This window comes from Lissotriton helveticus, chromosome 6 (assembly GCF_964261635.1).
Source record: "Lissotriton helveticus chromosome 6, aLisHel1.1, whole genome shotgun sequence".
NCBI classification, from domain to species: domain Eukaryota; kingdom Metazoa; phylum Chordata; class Amphibia; order Caudata; family Salamandridae; genus Lissotriton; species Lissotriton helveticus.
The window spans coordinates 1,414,319,745-1,414,340,851 of NC_136067.1; the positions used below are offsets into that span (position 1 = coordinate 1,414,319,745).

Here is a 21,107-nt window from a genome sequence, read left to right on the forward strand (position 1 = left end):
GTTAGCTGAGCAGAATTATACTATTGCTGAACGGGAACTTTTAGCTATTAAAGATGTGTTTCAAGAATGGCGACATCATCTTTTGGGTGCTAAACATACTATCACAGCATTTTCTGATCATAAAATTTTTCAATTTTATTCCACGGTTAAGGCTTTCACTCCCAGGCAGATGAGATGGTTACAGTTCTTTAGTGAATTCGACTTCTTAATTACGTATCGGCCAGGAAATAAGCAGTTGTTATCTGATACACTTTCACGATTAGTTTCTGAAAAGGATTTAATTTCTGTAAAAGAGCCACCAAGTATTCTGCCTAAGGAGAAAATAGCTGCAGAGATTCATTCGGAAAGTTTTTTAGATTCTATTAAGGAAGAATTAAAAACTTTTAACATTCATGAGTGGTTATCTAAAAAAGGGAATTCAATCAGAGAGGGTCTGTTTTATCATGATAGTAAGTTGTTTATTCCCACAAAAAATTTACAAGATGAGGTAATGCATTGGAATCATGATTTGGCAATTGCTGCTCATCCTGGCATTAATAAAACTTTAGATTTATGTCAGTGTCATTTTTGGTGGGAAAAAATGATTCCTGCAATTCAGCAATTTGTGAAATCTTGTCCAGTTTGTTCTAGACAAAAAGCTTTACATGCAGTTCCAATCGGTTTACTTCATCCGATGATTATTCCTCCTCAACCTTGGCATACAATCAGTTTAGATTTTATTACTGATCTTCCTAAATCTAATGGTTTTACTACAGTTCTTGTAGTGGTTGATTTGCTATCTAAGATGGGACATTTTATTCCTTTACACAAAATTCCCACTGCAGCAGAATTTAGTACTGTGTTTTTATCAAATATTGTTAAACTTCATGGTCTTCCCTCAAAGATAATTTCTGATAGAGGTCCTCAATTTATATCAACATTCTGGTCACAGCTTAGCAAACAACTGGGAATTGAGTTAGCTTTGTCTTCTTCCTTTCACCCACAGACTGATGGTCAAATGGAAAGGGTTAATCAGCATATAGAACAGGGTTTACGATGTTTGTTGGCAACTTCCTCTGGTCATTGGGATGAAGTTTTGCCTTGGGCAGAATTTTCTTATAATAATACCACCCATTCAGCTTTGGGCTGTTCCCCTTTTTACTTTCTCACTGGTCAACATCCAAGATCTCTTCCTATTCTTTTACCTGAAGATCAGCAGTTCATGCCAGCAGTTTCAGACAGGTTAACATCATTGATAAATATTCAGGAAAAGGCTAGAAAACAGTGGATTAAAAGTAAGATCACTATGAAAAGAACAGCTGATTCTCATCGTAAACCTTCTCCTTTATACAAGGAAGGTCAGTTAGTTTGGCTGTCTACAAGAAACATTCAGTTGGAGGGTCCTAGAAAGTTGAAACCTAGGTATATAGGGCCTTTTCAAATTGAAAAAATCCTGAATCCAGTGTCTTTAAAATTGGTTTTGCCTGATTAGTATGCTATTCATCCTGTATTTCATGTATCTCTTTTGAAACCTTTTGAATCTTCTACTCGACCTGATAATCCACCACCGCCCGTGGTTATAGGGGATCATGTTGAATATGAGGTTAAATCTATTTTAGATTCAAAGAGGGTTCGGGGTACCTTGTTTATTTTGGTCGATTGGAAGGGTTACGATCCTTCTGAATGATCTTGGGAACCAGGAAAGAATGTTCATGCCCCTAGACTTGTTAGGTCTTTTCATGCTTTACATCCTGACAAACCTCGTCCTGTGAGACGACCTTTGGGGGGAGGAACTGTTAGGGGTGTTACAGGTCATCTAGCTTAATTCAGGTTTTTAGGGTCAGTAAGTGTTCTGTGAAACTGAAAAAATCTAATTTAATGTTTTTAATTGAACACAGAATTTACATTTGAATGTTATTTCTTAAACTTTAGTCATTGTAAATTGAAGGTTTGAAGTTTGCATTTATCAATGCTTGTTGATTTCTTGTCTATGGGAAAAGCTTTTTATTTACACTGTTAAGATTGTGCGCTCCTTGTGAGTAAGGCTCGCGCTGGCTCTCGTGGCTGGAATCCTCATGAATGGGAGCTCGCGCTGGCTCTCGTGACAGAGCTCAGTCTATAAATACATGCTCCTGTTAACGGTCGGCGCTTCGTCTCATGTTGGTTTCCTGACGAGCGCTTCTGATCGAGTGTTGCTTGTTTCGTGTTTACGAACAATTTTCCCTCTCGGAATCCTCTCCTGAGGTCCCTAATCTCAAATCAATTATTTCCTTGCCCCCAGTCGAGTTTTTCAAGTTGTCAATTTCCAGCTGACGAGAGGCTTCGCAGAAACCGAAGCTCTGTGTCCTTCTCGTCGAGTCAGCTGGAATATCGAGTTACATTTCCTTCGCGCCTAAAGGCGGTTCGAGTCTCCAGTCTTCGTGACAGTTTTAGAAGAGACAGTAAGATTTAATATTTCCTGCTGTAAAGAACAGAAGTGTTTAGCGCTTCTCCTGAGCTGACATTTATTTAAATAGAATTTGAAGATCTACGCTGTTAAAACGCTACAAGATTAATTATCTCAGTCAGGGGGAAAAAACAAACCTTGGTAAAGACAAGGTAAATCATATGAAACAACTGAAGAGTCTATTTTGGAGTCTACAAGGAACTTTTAATGTTAAAGACTAGACTCCAGTTAAGAAGCAAGCCTTGGCAAAGGCAAGGACGCAATTGTTAAACTGGTTGAGACTAAATTCATGTGTAAATAGGAAATTGTTAAGACTCAGGAAAGAAGAGTTTATATTTCAAGTAGTTTGCTGGTTTATTCAACTAGATAAACTGTAGTATAGAAGTAGGTTGTTGTTTTCCTCTTCTATCATCCTATTGCAGATATTCCATTAAATTGATGAGTTGCTGAAGTCTCCAGGTATGATTCTTGCATGAGTTAAATCAGTTAAGTTCACTAACCTAATTAACAACTAACGAATATTTAGGAGGAGCTTTTTTCTGATTTATACTTTCATTTTAAAGGAATCTTGAGATTGAGGCTGAGCAATTCTGATTCAAATTGAGTGTGAACAAAGGCCACTAGAATCTATGGTCAGCAAATGATGTGTTAAAACTATCTTGAGTTTAAGATGTTGGTTAAGAAGAATTATTTACTGTAAACCTTTAACAACAGAACTGCGTGGAACCCGTAGCGCATTCTAAGAAAAAGTCAACGGCCTGGAACACTATCAAGAGAAATAACAGCAGAAGCCAATGTTTCTTTATATGTTGTTAGTTTCTCTGTCCACTTTCCCTTTCCCTTAGGGAAAAGTTGATTCAGTCAGAGTTGAATTCCTGATTGTGTTGATTGATCCTTGAGGGAGTTGGGAGTTTGCAGCTTAAGAGGAAACGTCGGAAGTGACTCGCAGGACTTTCTCAACAACGGGAGCTCGCGTTGCAGTTTATAGGCCCAGGATTGGAGAGAGCTGCTCCTCGTCACTCGCGAGACTGCGCTGCCCTCTGGATGTTAGAGTCCAGGCAGCGCGCGGTCCGCAATCAGGGTGAGAGCAGCATGGGCAAGCAGTGTATCCATGGTGGGCTAGAGTTCCTCGGCCCTCGCAAAAAACAGGTCATCAAAGAAAACAGCAACAAGGAGGTGAGCAGTCAGTGTGGAAAGTCATCATGAGTAGATATTTCCCTTGCAACAGAGGACAATGTTGAGCTTTTACTCAAGGTCAGAATCCTATTATTTTCCCCTCTGTTAACCATTTGCAAAGAAACATTTTCTTCCAATTTAGTGAGCACATTTCAGAGACTCTCTAGGTTCTTCAAACCAAACACAGTTCAAATACTTTGTTTCAGGGTTTTTCTATCTGGAGAAATACAAATAATGTATAGAAGAATCTGAACTCATATAGAATATAGATGAGCTTCTTCGCAAGAGAGCCATTTATTAGCGTTCCTTCCATCTCCAGAGCTTTGTGACCCTCATTTTTCTTCTTTAAAAAACGCCTCTTCAAAATGGTGGTGATTGTTCTTTTCAGTAATGTTGTTTTACCAGGAGAATGAATGGTGAAGCTAGGCCTCAAGGGCTCTTACATCTCTGTTACAGTTTTTCTGGCACATAGGAGGTTCCTTTATTAGTTTTTTGTGGCAGGGGTTACCAGTTTAAGTTTCACTCCTTTGATTAGTCTTATGCTCATGTTATTTCACTAACTTGCTTTACAGATTTCAAATAGAAAAATGTACAACATCTAGAGGACAAGATCACTCCTATCTAAAAGAATTAAGGATGAAATCACTCTTTCACACATGTTGATAGAAGTGTGGGGCTTTTGGATTTGTCTATATAAACCTTCATTTCCATGCACAGTAACACCTCAAGATCTTTCATTTACAGAAGGGTCTCTCATTTGGAGACAAAGAACCTTTAGACAAAGATATTCAAGAAGAGATGCCAGGATGATAAGATCATTTAGTTGCTTGGAACTGTGAAACTATCTTTGCCATATGCGCCAATCTAGTCAAATAACAGTCTATGGATATGAGTTACTTGGACTGTTAAAGAATTGACATTGCATATAATTGTCTATATCTTTTGCACACTCCTTTGCCATTCAATTTAACCAAGGAAAATACACATTTTATCCCACTTTGGGAATGGACATTTTCACTCAACTATACATATCCATTTGCGTGGTGACCAGTCTAAACTCCTGTTAGGGTTGATGAATGCATTTTGTGTGGTATGTCCCAATCAGCAAATTTCAGTTAGAGTAGAATTTACTCCTAGCATTCATATGGTCGCTGACTGGCATGCTTGGTACCTATGTGAGAGAAGACTACATCAAGTAGTTTTCCAAACACTGAATGATCACTAGAGCTTGTTGGCAATAGATCTTTGTCTCATGCTCAGAATCAAAAGTTTCCTATTTTTAAAGTATCCTCTTGCTTTAGCCATATACTTGTTCTTGCAAGATGGGTTAACGAGTGACATTTACGCTTTTGCTTCTTATGTCCTGATCTTAGTCCAATATTGCATCCCTTCCACCCTCACCTTCTCTAAGATCCCCACAGCAAGTGTCACAATCTGATCTTATCCACCAATTTCCACAGATGGCTTCAAACCTTTCTATAATCTTGACCACTGACAGGTCTCTTAGCTTCAGCTGATTGTTTCATAAAATATTCATGGGCCCATGTATCATTAAGACTTACATGGCAGCTTGCCAAGCTTGCAGTTGGTTAATGGGTGAAAGGAATCACTATCTCTTTTTAGCAAATGTCATTTTAGTTCTAAAATTCCTAGTCTTATTTGCATTTCAAGACAAGTCTTTTGGGACTATTAATGGGTACATATGAGCTTGTCGTCTGGCCTTGAGCTTTTTGAGGACAACCTCATAGGGGAACATCCTTTAATTCGTAAACTGCTGATGGATATCAGATAGTCCAATCTGTAAATTCATTTATTCCTCAACACAGGATCTTAAACTAATTATGAATTTATTCCCTACACAGCCAAATGACTCTCTAATGCCACGAATCTGCTTGATTTCCTTTTCAAACACAGGGTTCCAGATGTTTCTACAGGACATTCTCTCTTAGTGGTGTTTTTTTCCAACACTAGACACATAAAAAATGCCTTTCCGTAGTGCTGAGTAGCCTAATTTTCTTTCTTATCCAATGTTGTGTGTAGTGTGGAATTAAATAATATGAATTAGAGACTACTGCTTTTAAAACGTTCTCTCCTCATTTGTCTGTCTTTCTAAACCCCTGCTACTGTATCTTCTACTTTGGCCATATGGACTAAAGCTATGTCTCTGGGTGAAAAAGATACAAAACAAACCTTGGGGCTTATTCAAAAGAAGGTATCTGGTATTTCAGATGGGTTTCGTATGGAGCTGTTTTTCTGTTTCATTCATGGAATTTAATTTGACTTCACATCAAGAAAAGAGGCTGTTACTGGTGACTTCTATACAAAGACTAAGCTATGTTGACCAATGATTAAGGATTTCACTTGCCCTCTATAAGTAGTTTGTGTCTGGGAAGTGTAGTTTTCTGCGATTTGTGGCTGTTGTAATAAAACCTGCAAGTAAAGAAAGCATACTGTTTGCCTTCAAGTCTTTATTAAAATCAATACTTTCATTTAAAATTCTAGCAAGAAAAGGCTGCATCAATTCATTATAGTAGAGATCAGGCCTTTCATATCAATGTTTTTTGCATTACAGGTTTTGTCTTTTCATGATTGAATATAAGATTCTTTGATTGTCATAAGTGCTTTCAAAGAGTTACTGTTATTTGAATGTGTTATTGTTTAAGTGGATGTTTTGATAGCTACACTTCTATTCAAGTGATTACTGCACACTTTTGATATGTATTTGTGGGTCAGATCAAGAGTTGAAGGCCTAAGTCATCCAGCAATCATGATTTTGATGTAGTTAGGAGAGCGCATCAACTACACTCTACGAGAGCATTAAAGAATTAATTAGTCAATTCACCTGTTAGGTTGCTTTATTAGAGCTTTTCTCTTCTGTAATTGTATTTTTTAATGTGAACTTTGTGACTGCACAATTGCCATGTTTTTATAACACAGACAGGATTTTGAAAGTTTGCTCATTGGATATAATATGTATGATTGTCTCATTTGATAATAACAGCATTTTCGAGAGCCATAAATATGTTGCTTTTATTTTTAGAAATAGCGTGAATGTGCACTATTTGTTTAGTTTTATTCTGATTCTGATTAAGCCGAAAGCAGACCTGTGAAACCAGAATATTTAAGGAAACACAATCTCTTTACTTTCAGCATTTCTTTTTTCAATTTGCTCCTTAGTCCACAACAGATCAAATCACGTGCAGGAACTAACCCTGTGGCAAAATGTGCAAAATAATGATTTTAATAATAATTTTTGTCTTGACATAAACACATTTTATTATTTCTTGGGCAATATTCACCTATGAGGATTAATATAGGATTCATTTACACAAAATAGTCTTAATTTCTCTGCGTATTGAGAGTGTTGTAAACGATCAATACGATTATTGTTTTATGTTTCCAACATCATTGAATACATCTACCAAAGTACTAAGCTGTTTCTTATTAAAACAAAACTTTTTTAATTCTTCATATGTGGATATTTGGCTGCATCTTAGTCTTAGGGATTTTGCATAACCTACCTTCATATATAAATTAAGTTTAGTATAATTACAAAGCGAATCAATACAGTATTACATTATGAATACATCAGAATAAAATTAGAATGCATTCTAGGGTTCAGTATATTTTTTGCTGAACCAGCATTACCTTAAGATCCAGTTTCAAATTGTTGAATCCAGATGCAGTCTTTACCCACATTGCCTTCATTTTCTGATAAGTTAATTTGTCATGTTATTAGGCAAACCAAAATGTTGTATACTTTATATATTTATCGTGTAAATGTTTTTATTTATTTAGTGCTCCTTTGAGGCAAGACCTATCAGGCATTTCTTTGCATGATACAAAATAAACCAACAAACATATAAACAATAAATACCAATTAGGGTTCACGTAAAATAAGTTGGGTACCTGTATTCTAAAGCATTTATGTAGAGTTACCCATCTATGAGACACTGTGATGATCCCAAAACCATAGAAAAACAAGGGAAACATGGGTGGCATAACTGGGCACCCCCACTAATACACCGTGTCTTTCGGTGATGCTGTGTATACTATGACTGATCTTTGGATCCCTACTATGTATTGAAATGCCAATACATTTTTTTTTTTACAAAATAAGGCCTTTCTGATTTTGGTCCGATTTGAACTGCATGTTGCCTCATCTCTGGATTACATCCCACAGAAATAACAAGTGAGTATAGTGTGAGCAGTAAAATGTAAAAAAACAAAACGTTGATGTAAACATAAATTGACCAATAATGATAAAAGAAAAGCAAATGTGACTGTACATGCACCCCCTTCTACATTCCATCCACCTTACTTCTAATGAGGTTCTGCTTTCTCCCTGTGCCCGCTGTGAGACGATATTCCTTTGCGAGCTTCGAGATGTTGACAGATTCCTGTGGGACTGAGTGGTACTATCCATCTCGAGCTGCTGACGGCTTGTGCTCCGGGTGCTGTAGAGCCTGGATGGTAGACTGTCTGGATTACGGGTGTACTCTTTAAGTGACCTGCTGAGGGTTTTGTTCTTGACATGATGGAGATCACTGCTGTGTGTACTGCTCGTCACCGGGCTTGTACAACTTCGTGGTAATGGCCGCTTAGAGTTATCTTTCTTATCTGAATCCGTGGGAAAGTTGATTGGCCTTAAGAAGCATATATCAAGGCTTGATTCCGAAGATGCTGGGGAACAGCTCTCAAAGAGAGAGCGATTTTGATAGGTCTCTGCCTCATTATGAGCAGGTAGTCCAATTATTTCTCCCCCATACTCAAATTCACCATAGCTAGGGGTGAAGCTAACATCTGTAAGATATTCCGAAGAGGGTCTGATGGATTTTCCAAACTCTCTTGATTCAGCTGGAGGTGTTCTTTCATACTGCATCTCGGGAATGGATTGCAGAGGAGCCAGAAGAGACTTCAGCTCTTGATTGGTGCTATAGAAAGTTGTAGGAATGAGGGCCTTCTCTGACTTGTCTACTTTCCTACCATCTATTTCCCAATCTGGTGACTTCAGTGTCTGTATGCTGTCAGTCAGTGCTTTTTGGAAAGTTTTCTTCTGTGGCATTGGATTTCTTAAAAAGGAAAGAAATACAATAGATTAAAGATGTGTTTTTGTTTATTCTAAAAACTTTATACAATTTCCCTAAGCTTTCCATGATATCCTATGTGGCCCATTCGTCCCCATAGACCAAAAGGGACCATAATGTTTAGGTAGAACCTGTAATAAGGGTTTGGACGGCAATTATTACCATCAGTCAGTTTAGTGTATATTGATACATGTAGGCTTGGCATGCATATTTCTAGAAAAAAGATAACTGGTGGTATATCTTACTGAGATATGGATCAGTTTGTGTAACTGTTTTTAATACATAAGTAATATTTCTAAGGAGTGAGTCAATGATGGAAAATCAACTAGGTGTAAGTAATTAGCTGGTATAAAAAACTCTTCTTGGTTCATCATTAATGCTATGGGGAACAGTGACATGTGCAGGTACTGAACAGCACAAAGGCCCATCAGTGGGTCTGGGAGACTGCACACACAGCTGGATCATCCCTTACTCCTTTCTTTCATTCCTTCCTGGCCATTATTTGTTCAACACATCTGCTCTATCTTACATTCCACATGTGGAATATTCCACTCACCTGTTCATCCTTCTGCCCCTCACATCCATCTATCCATTCATCCATCCACCTGCCCTCCAGCCATCCGTCCATCCATCATCCTTCCACCTTGCATGCCCCATCTTTTTTTCTACTCAGGACATGCTTTTTTTCTTTATTTCTTAAGTAAACACCTATTTCAGTGGATATTTTTGCAATTATAATTTTAAAATCACATAATATTCACATTTAACAATTAATTTTACTCAACAGCCCTCACATGCAAAAAAGAAAATCACCAGTTATCACTATAGAACAGAAACACATTTAAAACTATTTGTATTATACATAATGCTTGCTAGAACATAACTTCAAATTATATGTACACACTTACCTCACTGAAATCCCAACCAGGAACTTACGATCAGTCTCTACCCATCTGACAAGCCTTCAAAAAGACCTCAACTCAGAGGCCAATCCTTCAGAGTACAAGGCCTGAATTGGTAGATCTCCATCAATCCACAGTTTTGAATCAGTCCAAATACCTCCTGAAAATCAAGTAATGCAGTAGAGCTTTCAAGTAGACCTGTACCTCATCAATGGAGGTGACTGAAGAATGCTGTTTCTAGGACCGATTATCACAATGGGCAGCAATCTAACTCCAGAAATGTCTGTCATCCAACAGCTAATCTGTTTTTTTGTTTTCCTTCTAGAGCTTTGAAGTGAGCAAGTTGGTGTGTCACTCTTGATAAATCTCATAATTCTCCAGCACAGGATCTTTCATAGATTAACATGCTTGGAGGATGGCGGAGCTCCACGCCTCCGCGTAGTCACCTGGGATCCAAGCCCCACCCTCTGATGATGGCGAGCAGCTGCTGGTGTGTGTCGGCGTGCGGAGCAGCTAGCGTTCTCGGCACAGGGAGAGAAGACATTTACCGTCGCGGCTAGGAAAACGCAGTTCGTCTGAGCCTGAGTCTGCGAAGACCGTAGGATTTGAGCACTGCACTTTCATGAGCTTGGCGGTCAACAGGTGAGAGCAGAGGGGCAGGGGGGAGAGGTTGAGCTGAAGCCCGCAGCTCCCTCATCGGCTCCCCCTCAGCGGCGGCTCTCGCAGGCAGGAGGCAGAAGGCAGCCTTTGATCATTTCCATTATTAAGCAATCTGTTTTGCTAACTCCCAACACCTCGTGCTGCTCCCTCGTCAAGGGCTGGCTCTGTGAATGTTCTTTATGATTGTGACTATTCCTGTGACTATGTGACTATTCCTGGCGTTTGAAGTATTATCTATAAGCAATCTAAGAACTGATCTTAGATCAGATCAGCTTGATCCTAGAAACGTGGCTCTTCCACTTAAGGCTACCTAAGGCTATCGAAACGCTATTTCAACACTCTTTGGATTTGGCGCCCTGGCTGGGGGTCTAAGGCGGTCTAAGGTGGTTCAAGGTGCGTCTCTGCCCTCTCGCGAAAAGGAGGAACGGGACAAATACAATACCGGAGTACACGATAATATGGGAAAACTGCTAAACGCACGGGTTAAAGCTAGAGTTCGCCAGCTACACGCTAAAGAAATTAAAGAAGCCGCCAGATTGACGGGTAAGGAGTCCTCTGAAAGCACAGATGAGCAAGAGGCGCCATCCATTGAACAGATGAATCAACCCAGTATCATAACAAATTCAATACTGGAAGAGATGAATATGTCAATCATTAACTTGAATGTAGCTCAACCAGAAAACGCTGGTTCTGATGGATTTAAAAAAGATAAAACTGCTAGTTCTGCTAAAGGGTCAAAACAATTCCCTCTCTTTGTTAAAAAAGCCAGCACACATTCCCCTAGTAGCCCTGCTCAAATCTTGCCGCATTCAGGTCATAACCTAGGGGTTACTCAACCAGTGCTTATTCAATCGCCAGAAAAACCTGCTACTATCAATTCGGTTATTGCTCAGCCCGCCACAATTTGCTCTGTTATAACTGTCTCTGGGTCCAACGTTACTCCAGTCCCAGCTCTGATCCTTCACCAAGATGAACAATCATCAGTGCTGACAGTACAAAAGGATGGGTGTCTAGAGAGGGCTGAAACATTGAAAGGCCACTATCAATCTGTGAGTGCCTCAAATTTAAAAACCAAATCCCCTTCGGCTGAAACGCAGATACAGATACAGGCGCAATCCATATTAAAGAAGGCACCTTTACTACCAGCTATGGATGACCATACAGACGGCCACCCTTTTTGTTCAATTGATCTCTTCAGTCCTATTCTGGATATGAATACCGAGCCAGTGGGTGAGATCCAGATGACGGTTAAGGATATGTTAAATCTAATCTTGGATGAGGTGAGGGAGCTGAAAAGATTTCAAAGAGCCGAACCTGCCTCAATCCATCAGCGACTTGAGAAAATTGAGGATTTGGTATCAAGTTTCCAACTTAGACTTCAAGAAGCCGATACTCGAATCTCGACCCTGGGGGACCAGATGGTGGAGGTTAAAAAAGATGTCACGGGGATCGATAAAAGCAGACGGGCGCTCGAAATAAAATTGGATGATTTGGAAAATCATACACAAAGATCTAACCTACGAATAGTGGGAGTTCCTGAAGAATTGGAGGGGTCTAATACAGTTCAGTGGGTAACCTCCATCTTAAAGGACAAAGTAATCCCAGAATATGTAGGGGATCTAACTATAACTGGGGCACACCGGGCACCGGCCTATCCCTTTTCTAACTCCACGCTAACCCGTGGAATCCTGCTAAATTTATCGGACTCTCGTATAAAAGAAACCATCTTATCTAAGGCAATTCAGCAAAGACAATTCACAGTGAACGAGACAACTAAATGCCGAATCTTCTCAGACATGTCCGCAGCTGCAGCACGCAGGAGGAAGGAATCCGTAACAATCCTCCATCTATTTAGGGCAAACGGTGCCCAGGCTATGATTGCTCAGCAATCTAAGTTGAAAGTACTGGTGAAGGGGAAATTTTACATGCTGTCTGATTTAGACGAGGCACAAGATTTACTGAAGGAAATTTCTCAGGGGTGTAAGGGGTGAATGGGAAGGATAAAAACAGAACAGAGCTAAAACTCATGGGGTGTGAATGTAGAAATCGTCACTTAGGAGACAAATGTTTGTTATTTTTATTGTTGGGATAGAAATGAAATGCGTTAATTGGGAATAGTTAATGATACAAAAGTATTGTTTTAGATGTTCTAGATGTTAAGAATACTAAAGGAAATTCCCTTTCTGTTTCATTTGCGCCAAGAATGAGGCATCACAGGGGTGGAGGTGAGGAGGAGGGGTCCCAGGGCCCCAGGGGTGTAATAACAGGACACCCAAGTGTTAAGGGGGAGGGTTCTGTGGCTGGCGTGGGGAAGGAAGGAAGGGCCACATGTTGGGGGGAAGGGGCACAAGGGTTGTAGGAGCACTATGGAGGAGGGAGGGGATGTAGGGCGGGTGTGCTGGGGATAAAAGTTGGGAAACAATGAAGTCTTTTCTGTTTTCTGGCTTGTTATATTTTTGGGTATATCCAGGTTTAATTAACAAATATGAAGAGTTTGAATCGGTCAAAAAATATGGTAAATACTCCCGATGGCTAGTAAAGACCAACTAAAAATAGTATCATTTAATGTTAATGGCTTAAATAATAATAAGAAAATGCGTGCCATAGAGATGTGGATTAAGACTGAAAATCCTTCGGTAATATTGTTACAGGAAACGCATATTTCAGGTATTAAATTGGTTGATTTTCCAATGTTTAGAGCCTGGGCATCATATCGAGGTTTCTCTTTGATTGTGTAATCCCAGAGAGGGGTTGCTATTTTTCTAAACAATAATATTCATGCAGAGATTATAAATTCGGAGAGGAATGATTCAGGGCGTTGTTGTTGGGTCACATGTAAAATTAAACATAGACAGAGACCCATCACTTTTGTAAGTTTCTATGTGCCAGTAGAAGATAATTTTAGAGCATATGAAGAATTTTTTCAGTTCCTATTAACTGTGATAGGAGACGTGGTTATTGGAGGAGACTTTAATATTCTTATTAACCCAATTTTGGATTCTACTACACACTCAAGAAAACAGCTCAAACCAAAATCTCTGAAAACTATCCTAAATTATAAAACAACTCTCGATCTCTGTGATCCGTGGCGTTTACATCATGCATCTAAAACCGAATTTACATGTTGGTCAGGAAGGTTCAAGTCATCCTCAAGGATAGATTTTTTTTGGCTTCCAGGCAACTTAATTTTTATCAGCAGAGAATTGTGAATAACGGATTCTCTGATCACGTCATGCTAGTTATTGATTTCCACTTAGAAAGCAATGTAAGAGTTCCTAAATGATGGGTGTTTAATAAACAGTATTTAAGCGATGAAACATGGGTTGACTCTATGAAGACAGAGATCAAAGAATTCATTTTCCGAAATCTTGAGTCCTCATCACTTAACATCGTTTGAGACTCTTTAAAAGCTTTTATTCGTGGAATCATTATGGGTAAGGACGCAGCCATCCGAAAAGCAGCAGCTCCAAGATGAAGATCCTTGAGCAAAGAATACAGGCTTTAAGTAACTTAAGGTACCGTAACCCATCTAGTAGTAACCAACATCAGCTAGACCAGCCCAAACGGGAACTCAGCGCTAACTATTATACACAAAGTGAAGAGGTTTTTCGACGACAATCTCAGAAAATATACGAAGAAAGCAACTTCACCAGGAAATTCCTTGCCTGGCAGGTTAGAGAACAAGCTGCTGCTAACTTGATAAAATAATTAAAGTGCCCATTCATCGGTGCAGAGACAGTTGACCTGGTTAAAATAGGAAACATAATGGTCAGCCATTATAATACTATTTATAGTCAGCAACATAGTATAGACCATCGAAAGTTAGAAATGTTCTTACTAAAGTATACATTACCCACGCTTTCTGAAATTGAACAACTAACTATGGCAAGCCCCTTCTCTATGGAAGAATTAGAATTAGTAGTTAAGGATCTTCCTAATGGCAAGGCCTGTGGTCCAGAGGGGCTCCCCGCAGAATTTTTAAACGTTTTTTTTAGGCTTTTTCAGATTTATTCCTTAAATTAATAAATTCTATGTTGGAGGGAGGCACGATACCAGATTCCTTTAGGGAGGGAAATGTTGTGAGCTTTCTGAAGAAGGGGAAGGATGCTAAGGACCCAAACTCCTACCGTCCTATAACCCTATTAAATTCAGACTATAAAATAGTAACAAAAATGTTATCACTACATTTTAATCGATACACAGCAGATTTGATCCATCCAGATCAGAACTGCTTTATTGCCGGTAGGCAACTTGTCACAGACACTCACTATTTGATTGAAGCTCTGGATTATTTTGAGACAAAAGGGATTCCTGTTTTGGTTTTGTTATTAGATGCAGAAAAAGCTTTTGATTTGGTGGTTTGGGATACACTGTTTATTATTTTGGAGCACTTTGGTATTTCCGGCAAAATTATATCTTTAATACGCAACCTTTATACTAACGCTAAAGCTAATATCATCATAAATACGGCTACGGTTGGTTCAGTTCCAGTTAAAAGGGGCACGAGGCATGGCTGCCCTCTATTGGCAGTTCTCTTCGCTTTCTTTATAGAGCCTCTCACAGTTGCATTGAGAAACTGTGCAGAAATTCATCCCCCGATTCAATTAATGGCTAAGGTGAAATTATACGCAGACGATATAATGCTAATAATTAAACCCGAATTGCGAACCCAAGCCAAAGTATTTCAGATCTTTGAGGATTTTGAAGCCCTGGGGGGATATCGTATAAATAAAAATAAAACAGAAATCTTGGTCTGTGGGAGTAAAACTCTGGAACTGCATCCCGACATACGTAGCTGTATTAATACCAAGCCCAAGAGATATCTTGGAGTCTTTTTTTCAGCATCAGTTAAAGATCTCTATGGTTTGAATTTCGATCCCCTTCTTTGGAAGATTCAGGCATTGTTTCTTCGATGGAATACTTTGCCATTGACAATTCTGGGTCGAGTCGCCCAGATAAAAATGTCCGTTCTTCCTTTATTTAATTTTTTTTCAACTATCTCATGCTTTTTACTGGGGTCTTTCTTCACTAGGGTAGAATCTATGTTTTCGGTTTTTATCTGGGTGAAGAAGACACCCCGTATCGCAATAGGCCCTTTATATGAGGATCTGGATCAGGGCGGACTCGCCTTACCAAATCTAAGGGAATATTATAATGCATACTTTGCACAGAACTTATCGAGATTTAAAGGTCAAATTCATTGTAAAAAATTATATATAAATTTCTTTTTTGATTTAATGTGTACAGAAAATCAGATACCACCCCCTCTCCAGGTACTTAAATCCCCCAAATTAGTCCGTTATAAGTCATTATTATGGTTTTTCAAAAGACGCCAGGCACTGTTTAAAAGATACTCGCTCCCCATTCTCAATTCAACAACCTTATTGGCTGGTATTCTCCCTTTAATGGGGATCGAACAAGGTTTAGATTTAGCTGAAAACTCGGCCAGGGCAGGATTCCATAAAGTCTCTGACTTTGTAAGAGATGAAGCCTGAATTACCCCGATGGAAATGTCGCAGCTAATCCATACGAACTTCATGTTGTTAGGGTCTTATAATACATTTTATAAGTTTCTGGTGCAGTTTGACACAATGCAGCTAGTTCAATTAAGTCAATTAACCAATGATCTTCTAGTTATTGAACTGGATAGAAAACCTTGGGATTGGAAGCGATGTTTAGCACAGAGTCGGAAGGTGGATTTAAGCCAAAAGGCAATTAAAAAATGGCAGGAGCAGGAAAACCACGCTATGTCCTTGAACACCTGGATAACTATTAACAAATTCAATTTTAGTACATTACGGGGCGCCAATTGGCGCAGAATGTTATTTTTTAGTAAATGGTTGTTGTATCGTACACCTGCCTCATCTCCAAAATGTATGCTAATTATTCAGCACATTGTTTTAGATGTTTACACCATTCGCCAGCAATTGGTCACATGTAATGGTTTATTGTGTCAAGATTGTGAAATGTTGGGAAGAAATCTTTGCTTTCTTCCAGACTGAATATAACATCACGATCACCGTAAATGAGAAACTAATTTTGCACGGCTTTGATTTTGATCTTTTGCTCTCAGATCAGATAGCTAAATTACTTTACATTGGTATGGCGGTGGCTAGATCTCTGTTGCTACAGCAATGGCGTACAGAACAGATTCCATCTATGTACGAATGGTTACAGAAGATGAGACGAGTTAAGATTAGTGAGCAAATGTATGCATTGCGGGTAGGGGGGACTAGACGATTCAATAAGATCTATGGGACATTTTTTGATTAAAATTCTGAGGTTTTGTGTATAGTGGTATTATCAGCTGTGCCAGAAGATTTTGATTTATAGGTAAAAAAGAGAAAGACTTTTGTTTGTATTTAACTGTTTAAGAAATTATGCTGAAATGATAAATTTGAAATGACACTAAATGACTTCAATAAAAATATATTTAAAAAAAAATAGATTAAAATGCCTGAATCATTCCCCGTCATCAAAGTTGGAGTCCCACTATAATTTTGCAATAGCAATACAAGCCACTGCCTACCGGAAAGGCCTTTGAACAGTGCCACTTGATTAGCATATAAACATCACTGGAAAAAACCTGAACTTTGCACTATTGAGGTGACAGTGCCCCAAGCTTCACCCTTCTAGGTAGCCATCTCACTTCAGATGTCTATAGCATGTTGTGTGGAAGGGAATTTCAGAGCTCTGCTCTCTCTTCAGACCAGATAAGTTCCTGTTTTATCTGAACTATTTCTCTGAGAAACTTTTCACTATATTGTGAATGTTGAATTTCTTCTACTTCTACCTCTGGGTTGGGGAAAAGGGATTGAATGTGGAAAAATCATCAAAAAGTATCCTGTTCAAGACTGGTGATTCCTATGGAAAGATTAAGTTTTCACAGATGATACACAAAAGTGCATTCATTTACTCGATCCAGATCATAATCAGTCAGCTAAAACTTTCAATAATTGCGAGGGAAAACTTCTGAGGAGAATTCAGAAAAATAAGGCTGCTGAAAAGCCCTCTGCAAGGGATGAGTCTGGAGAAAGTTCTTACATATTTACAGACACAACAGTGACAATGCATAAGCCAGAAATATATAAAGCCTCAAAATCAACATTGTGACTAAAGAATCAGCTTCTAATTAGCCACAGGAAAAAGGCATTAAGAACTCTGGAAAAAATCAATCAGGTCATCTTTACCACCGATGAATCCATCAATAAATCAAATACTGTCTACAACTTCACCCGATACAGAATCACCATTGATGACTCTGATGGATGAAAAATCTATATCGAAAAAACTGTAAACAGAAATGTCAATGAAGAAGCTGTTGTTGACCAACCCACTGACAAACCAATCAATGCCAAAGACACACATGTTGAGTAGATTACTGTTGATGAAGGGCGGATGCTAAAAGAGAAGAATTATAGAGAACGTTTGCCTGAACACACCTCTGAGCAAATGTCTACCACAACCACAAGCTAAGCTTCTGCAAACTGAAGCAGAGTGTGAGTTGGACACAGATGATCCATATGGGGCTGTCCGAATTCCCAGCCAGATGAAAATAAAATGCCAAGACATGGACGAAGAGCAAGGATACTCTTCAAAGAACGGTCTGAATACTTTCACCTCAATTACCCACCCTATCAAGGTTAGCACTGGGGAGAAGAGAGGGAGTATTAGGAGCACCACTATGATCCCTTAGAGGCTGTAAATGAAACCTATGACAAGCACTAATGATGATAGTAGAGTACTGAGAGTACTGATGAAATGAGAGTACTGGTACATCTTCTAAAAGCCCCTCTCCATATGATGCAGACTACTATACAAGATTCCCAATGGGTTCCAAGTCACAAACAGCCTTCCATCCTCTTCATCAACCAGTTGTTACAAAATCCCCTCAAACAACAGGGCAAATATCTGAGGTTCCATGCTTGATGACAATCAATAAACAGATATTGAAGAAGGGGACTTACCTGGCCCTTATGGACTCAGACCCAGAGGTGATGAGGACATGATTCCATCTTCCCAGAAGGAAACCTTCAGCGCCCTCCAGTGGACTTGCCACCAGATGATATCAATAGATTACACACTCTGATGAAAAGGGTAGCAAAGACATTTGATCTGCCAATCATGGTCTTAAAGACTGTTTCCTATATGATGGTAAAGAACCAACTAGGAGGTCCATCAGAAAGATTACACTTGTTGATCATATAATACAAGAGGAAGTTAAATTCAAACTCTAGCTACAGTGGAAGCTGTGGCATCCAGGCTTGATAAAAAGTATAAGAGTTTGGAATCTCATGCGCTTGTTTGTTTGAACAGTCAAAGACACACTATGATGTCATGCATGCAGTATTTAATAGAGATCTAGAAACCCAGTGACATCATGCATAAAGAAGGTTGTGGGATGGATATGTTTGGCAAAAGAGTCTTCTCTATGTCAGCAATGTCAATCAGAGCTGACAATGCAGTGGCGATAGTAGGCATATATAACCAACTGATGCGGTTTGCTAGTGCACAATATTGATACCTGCTATCTGAAGAAGCAAGAAGTGAAAGCAATTCTTCAAGAAGAAGAAAGAGCTCTGTAGTGCTGATTGATTAAGCAATGGATGTGGCAAATACAGGCTTTCATCAACTGGCCGAGACAGAGATTGTTGAGAAGCCCTTCATTTAGACGAGAGACAGAAATAGAATTCTGTACATGTATTAGATGGGGAGTCATTATTGGGAAAGCATATAGATGACACCCTCCAGAACATAAGCAACTAATAGTGAAACAGTCAGATGTTTAGGCCATTACATCAAAGGTAGCCTCAATCCTTTTGTAGAGCTAGAGGGAGAATGCATCTATAATGTAAATCAACTCTATAGGTACCTATATATCAACCTCACCCGTACCACCAATATTTTGGGTGACAACAGCAACATCAACAAGCATATATCAAGCACAAACCCAGAATTATACCAGGCTTCCTTGGAGGAAGGCAGTGGAAGAACTGAAGCTCAACGCCATCGACAATGCACAATCTCTCAGGCCCTGCATCAGACACAATCTCATCGATTTTCAAAGAATAGGTGAATATCACAACGGTCAAGTGGGTGTTGGACTTAACACAGTTTAATCATATGCCACAATTTCTGCGGCACCCTTCAACAACTCCACCGAAAATCAAGCACAAAAACCTTCACCTCTTGAAAGAGATTTGCAACGTGCTACAGAAGGAGCCATAGAACTAATCCCAAAATAGCATCAGGATGTCAGTATTTATTCTGAGGATTTTCACATCAATAAGAAAGCTTCAAAGGAATAGAGCCCCATTCTGGACTTGCGCCATCTCAATTTGTTTCTAAGGAAGTAGTCATTCAGAAAGGTGATCCTCAGAACATGGCATCATTAAGCCCATAAGATGTATTCTGCCACACAAAAGCTAAAACATTTCTTACAAAGACAGTCACAGCTTACCCTACAAGAAGCATGGCGACCTTGTCAGCGCTATGCACTGTGGAGCCGCTAATGTATGTATCTCCAATCAGTAGCTAGTGATCTACTAGTAGCTCTCCAGATACCTGTGAGTAGCTATCCTGTGTGTAGCCCAGACTACTAATATAGAAGCATTTGGGAGGTTGAATTACTACATGTATACCAACATTAAAAAGAATTTATTCAAGATGAAAATTAGCCTATTTTCAGAACTTGTAAGCTGATGTTTGGAGCAAAATTGTTGAATTATCAATGGATTTCAAGCTCTTTTTTTAGTTGAAAAGGTGTATTACCCCTCATCAGCCAGACTAGCTTGAATCCAGTAGCACAGGGATCAAGGGACCCACGTCTGGGCATACAATGCCAACTTACAGTGAACAAAGCAAACACAAGGAGATGATGGCCGGGGAGCTGAACATTTTCAGACATTAACCCTCAGTCACAGATCTGGGTTAATCCATCATCGTTCTTTAGCTCACTTCGCCACCAAAGTTCAGACAGAGCTATATGTAAATCTGTCTTTACCCTGTGCCTCATGGGAACTGTCCAGCCTGAACTGCCAAACCATTTCTTCCCTGGATCGGAAACTAGCATCCTGGGACCTGGTTCGGGGATCACCCTTCATCAGCCAGGCTAGCTTGAACCCAGTGGCACAGTGAGCAAGGGACCCATGTCTGGGCATACCCTTGGCCAATCTAGCTAACACAACAAGATGATGGACGGAATGCTGAAACTTTTCAACCACTCACCCCCAGTCAACAGATCTGGGTTTAATCCATCATTCTTTTGCTCACTATGCCACCCAGGGCACCCAATCTCCAGGATGGGGTACAGCGGGAAGAGCCTTAATGCCCCAGTTCCAGTGTTAAAAGAAAATTGATGGATGGAGAAAAAAAAAACTGACATTGAGGAAGCTATAAGGCGAAATGTGTCTGTCAGGGGGGTCTGCAGAATAAAGCCTTCAGCTTAAAAAATGGATCCGAGTGTGCTCTCCGACTTTGGCTGCTGATGTGTCTGCCTGGTTTGTGGAATATATATATATATATATATATATATATACATATATATATATATATATATATATATATATATATATATATATATATATATATATATATATATATATATATATTACCTACTGACGGTCGCCAGTAGGTAGTTATAGTTAGGACCTAGTTTCCATAGGAAATCCGCAACATTCTATTGGGAATGACTTTGGCGTCGGTTGATGAATCTTCGTGAATTTCTCAAAGAAGATGGCCCGCTCCGCTTCTTCCCTGAAAGTTTTGGGGGGATTCGTGAAGTGGGGGCTGAGAAAAAAGGGGATCCCAAAACGTGTTTTCCCCATGTTATTTTCCATAGGACGATTAGAAACGGCT

At 39.3% G+C, this 21,107-nt stretch overlaps 1 protein-coding gene across 1 annotated transcript in view; it reads right to left on the reverse strand.

Moving 5' to 3' along the window:
• The window catches only part of ARHGEF33 (Rho guanine nucleotide exchange factor 33), a 508,340-nt gene that overhangs the window by 125,010 nt on the left and 362,223 nt on the right, over positions 1-21,107 (reverse strand). Inside the window, exon 14 of the mRNA XM_078647973.1 lies at positions 7,923-8,673. Within this exon, the coding sequence (XP_078504099.1) occupies positions 7,923-8,673 (751 nt within the window). The remainder of the gene's footprint in view (positions 1-7,922; positions 8,674-21,107) is intronic.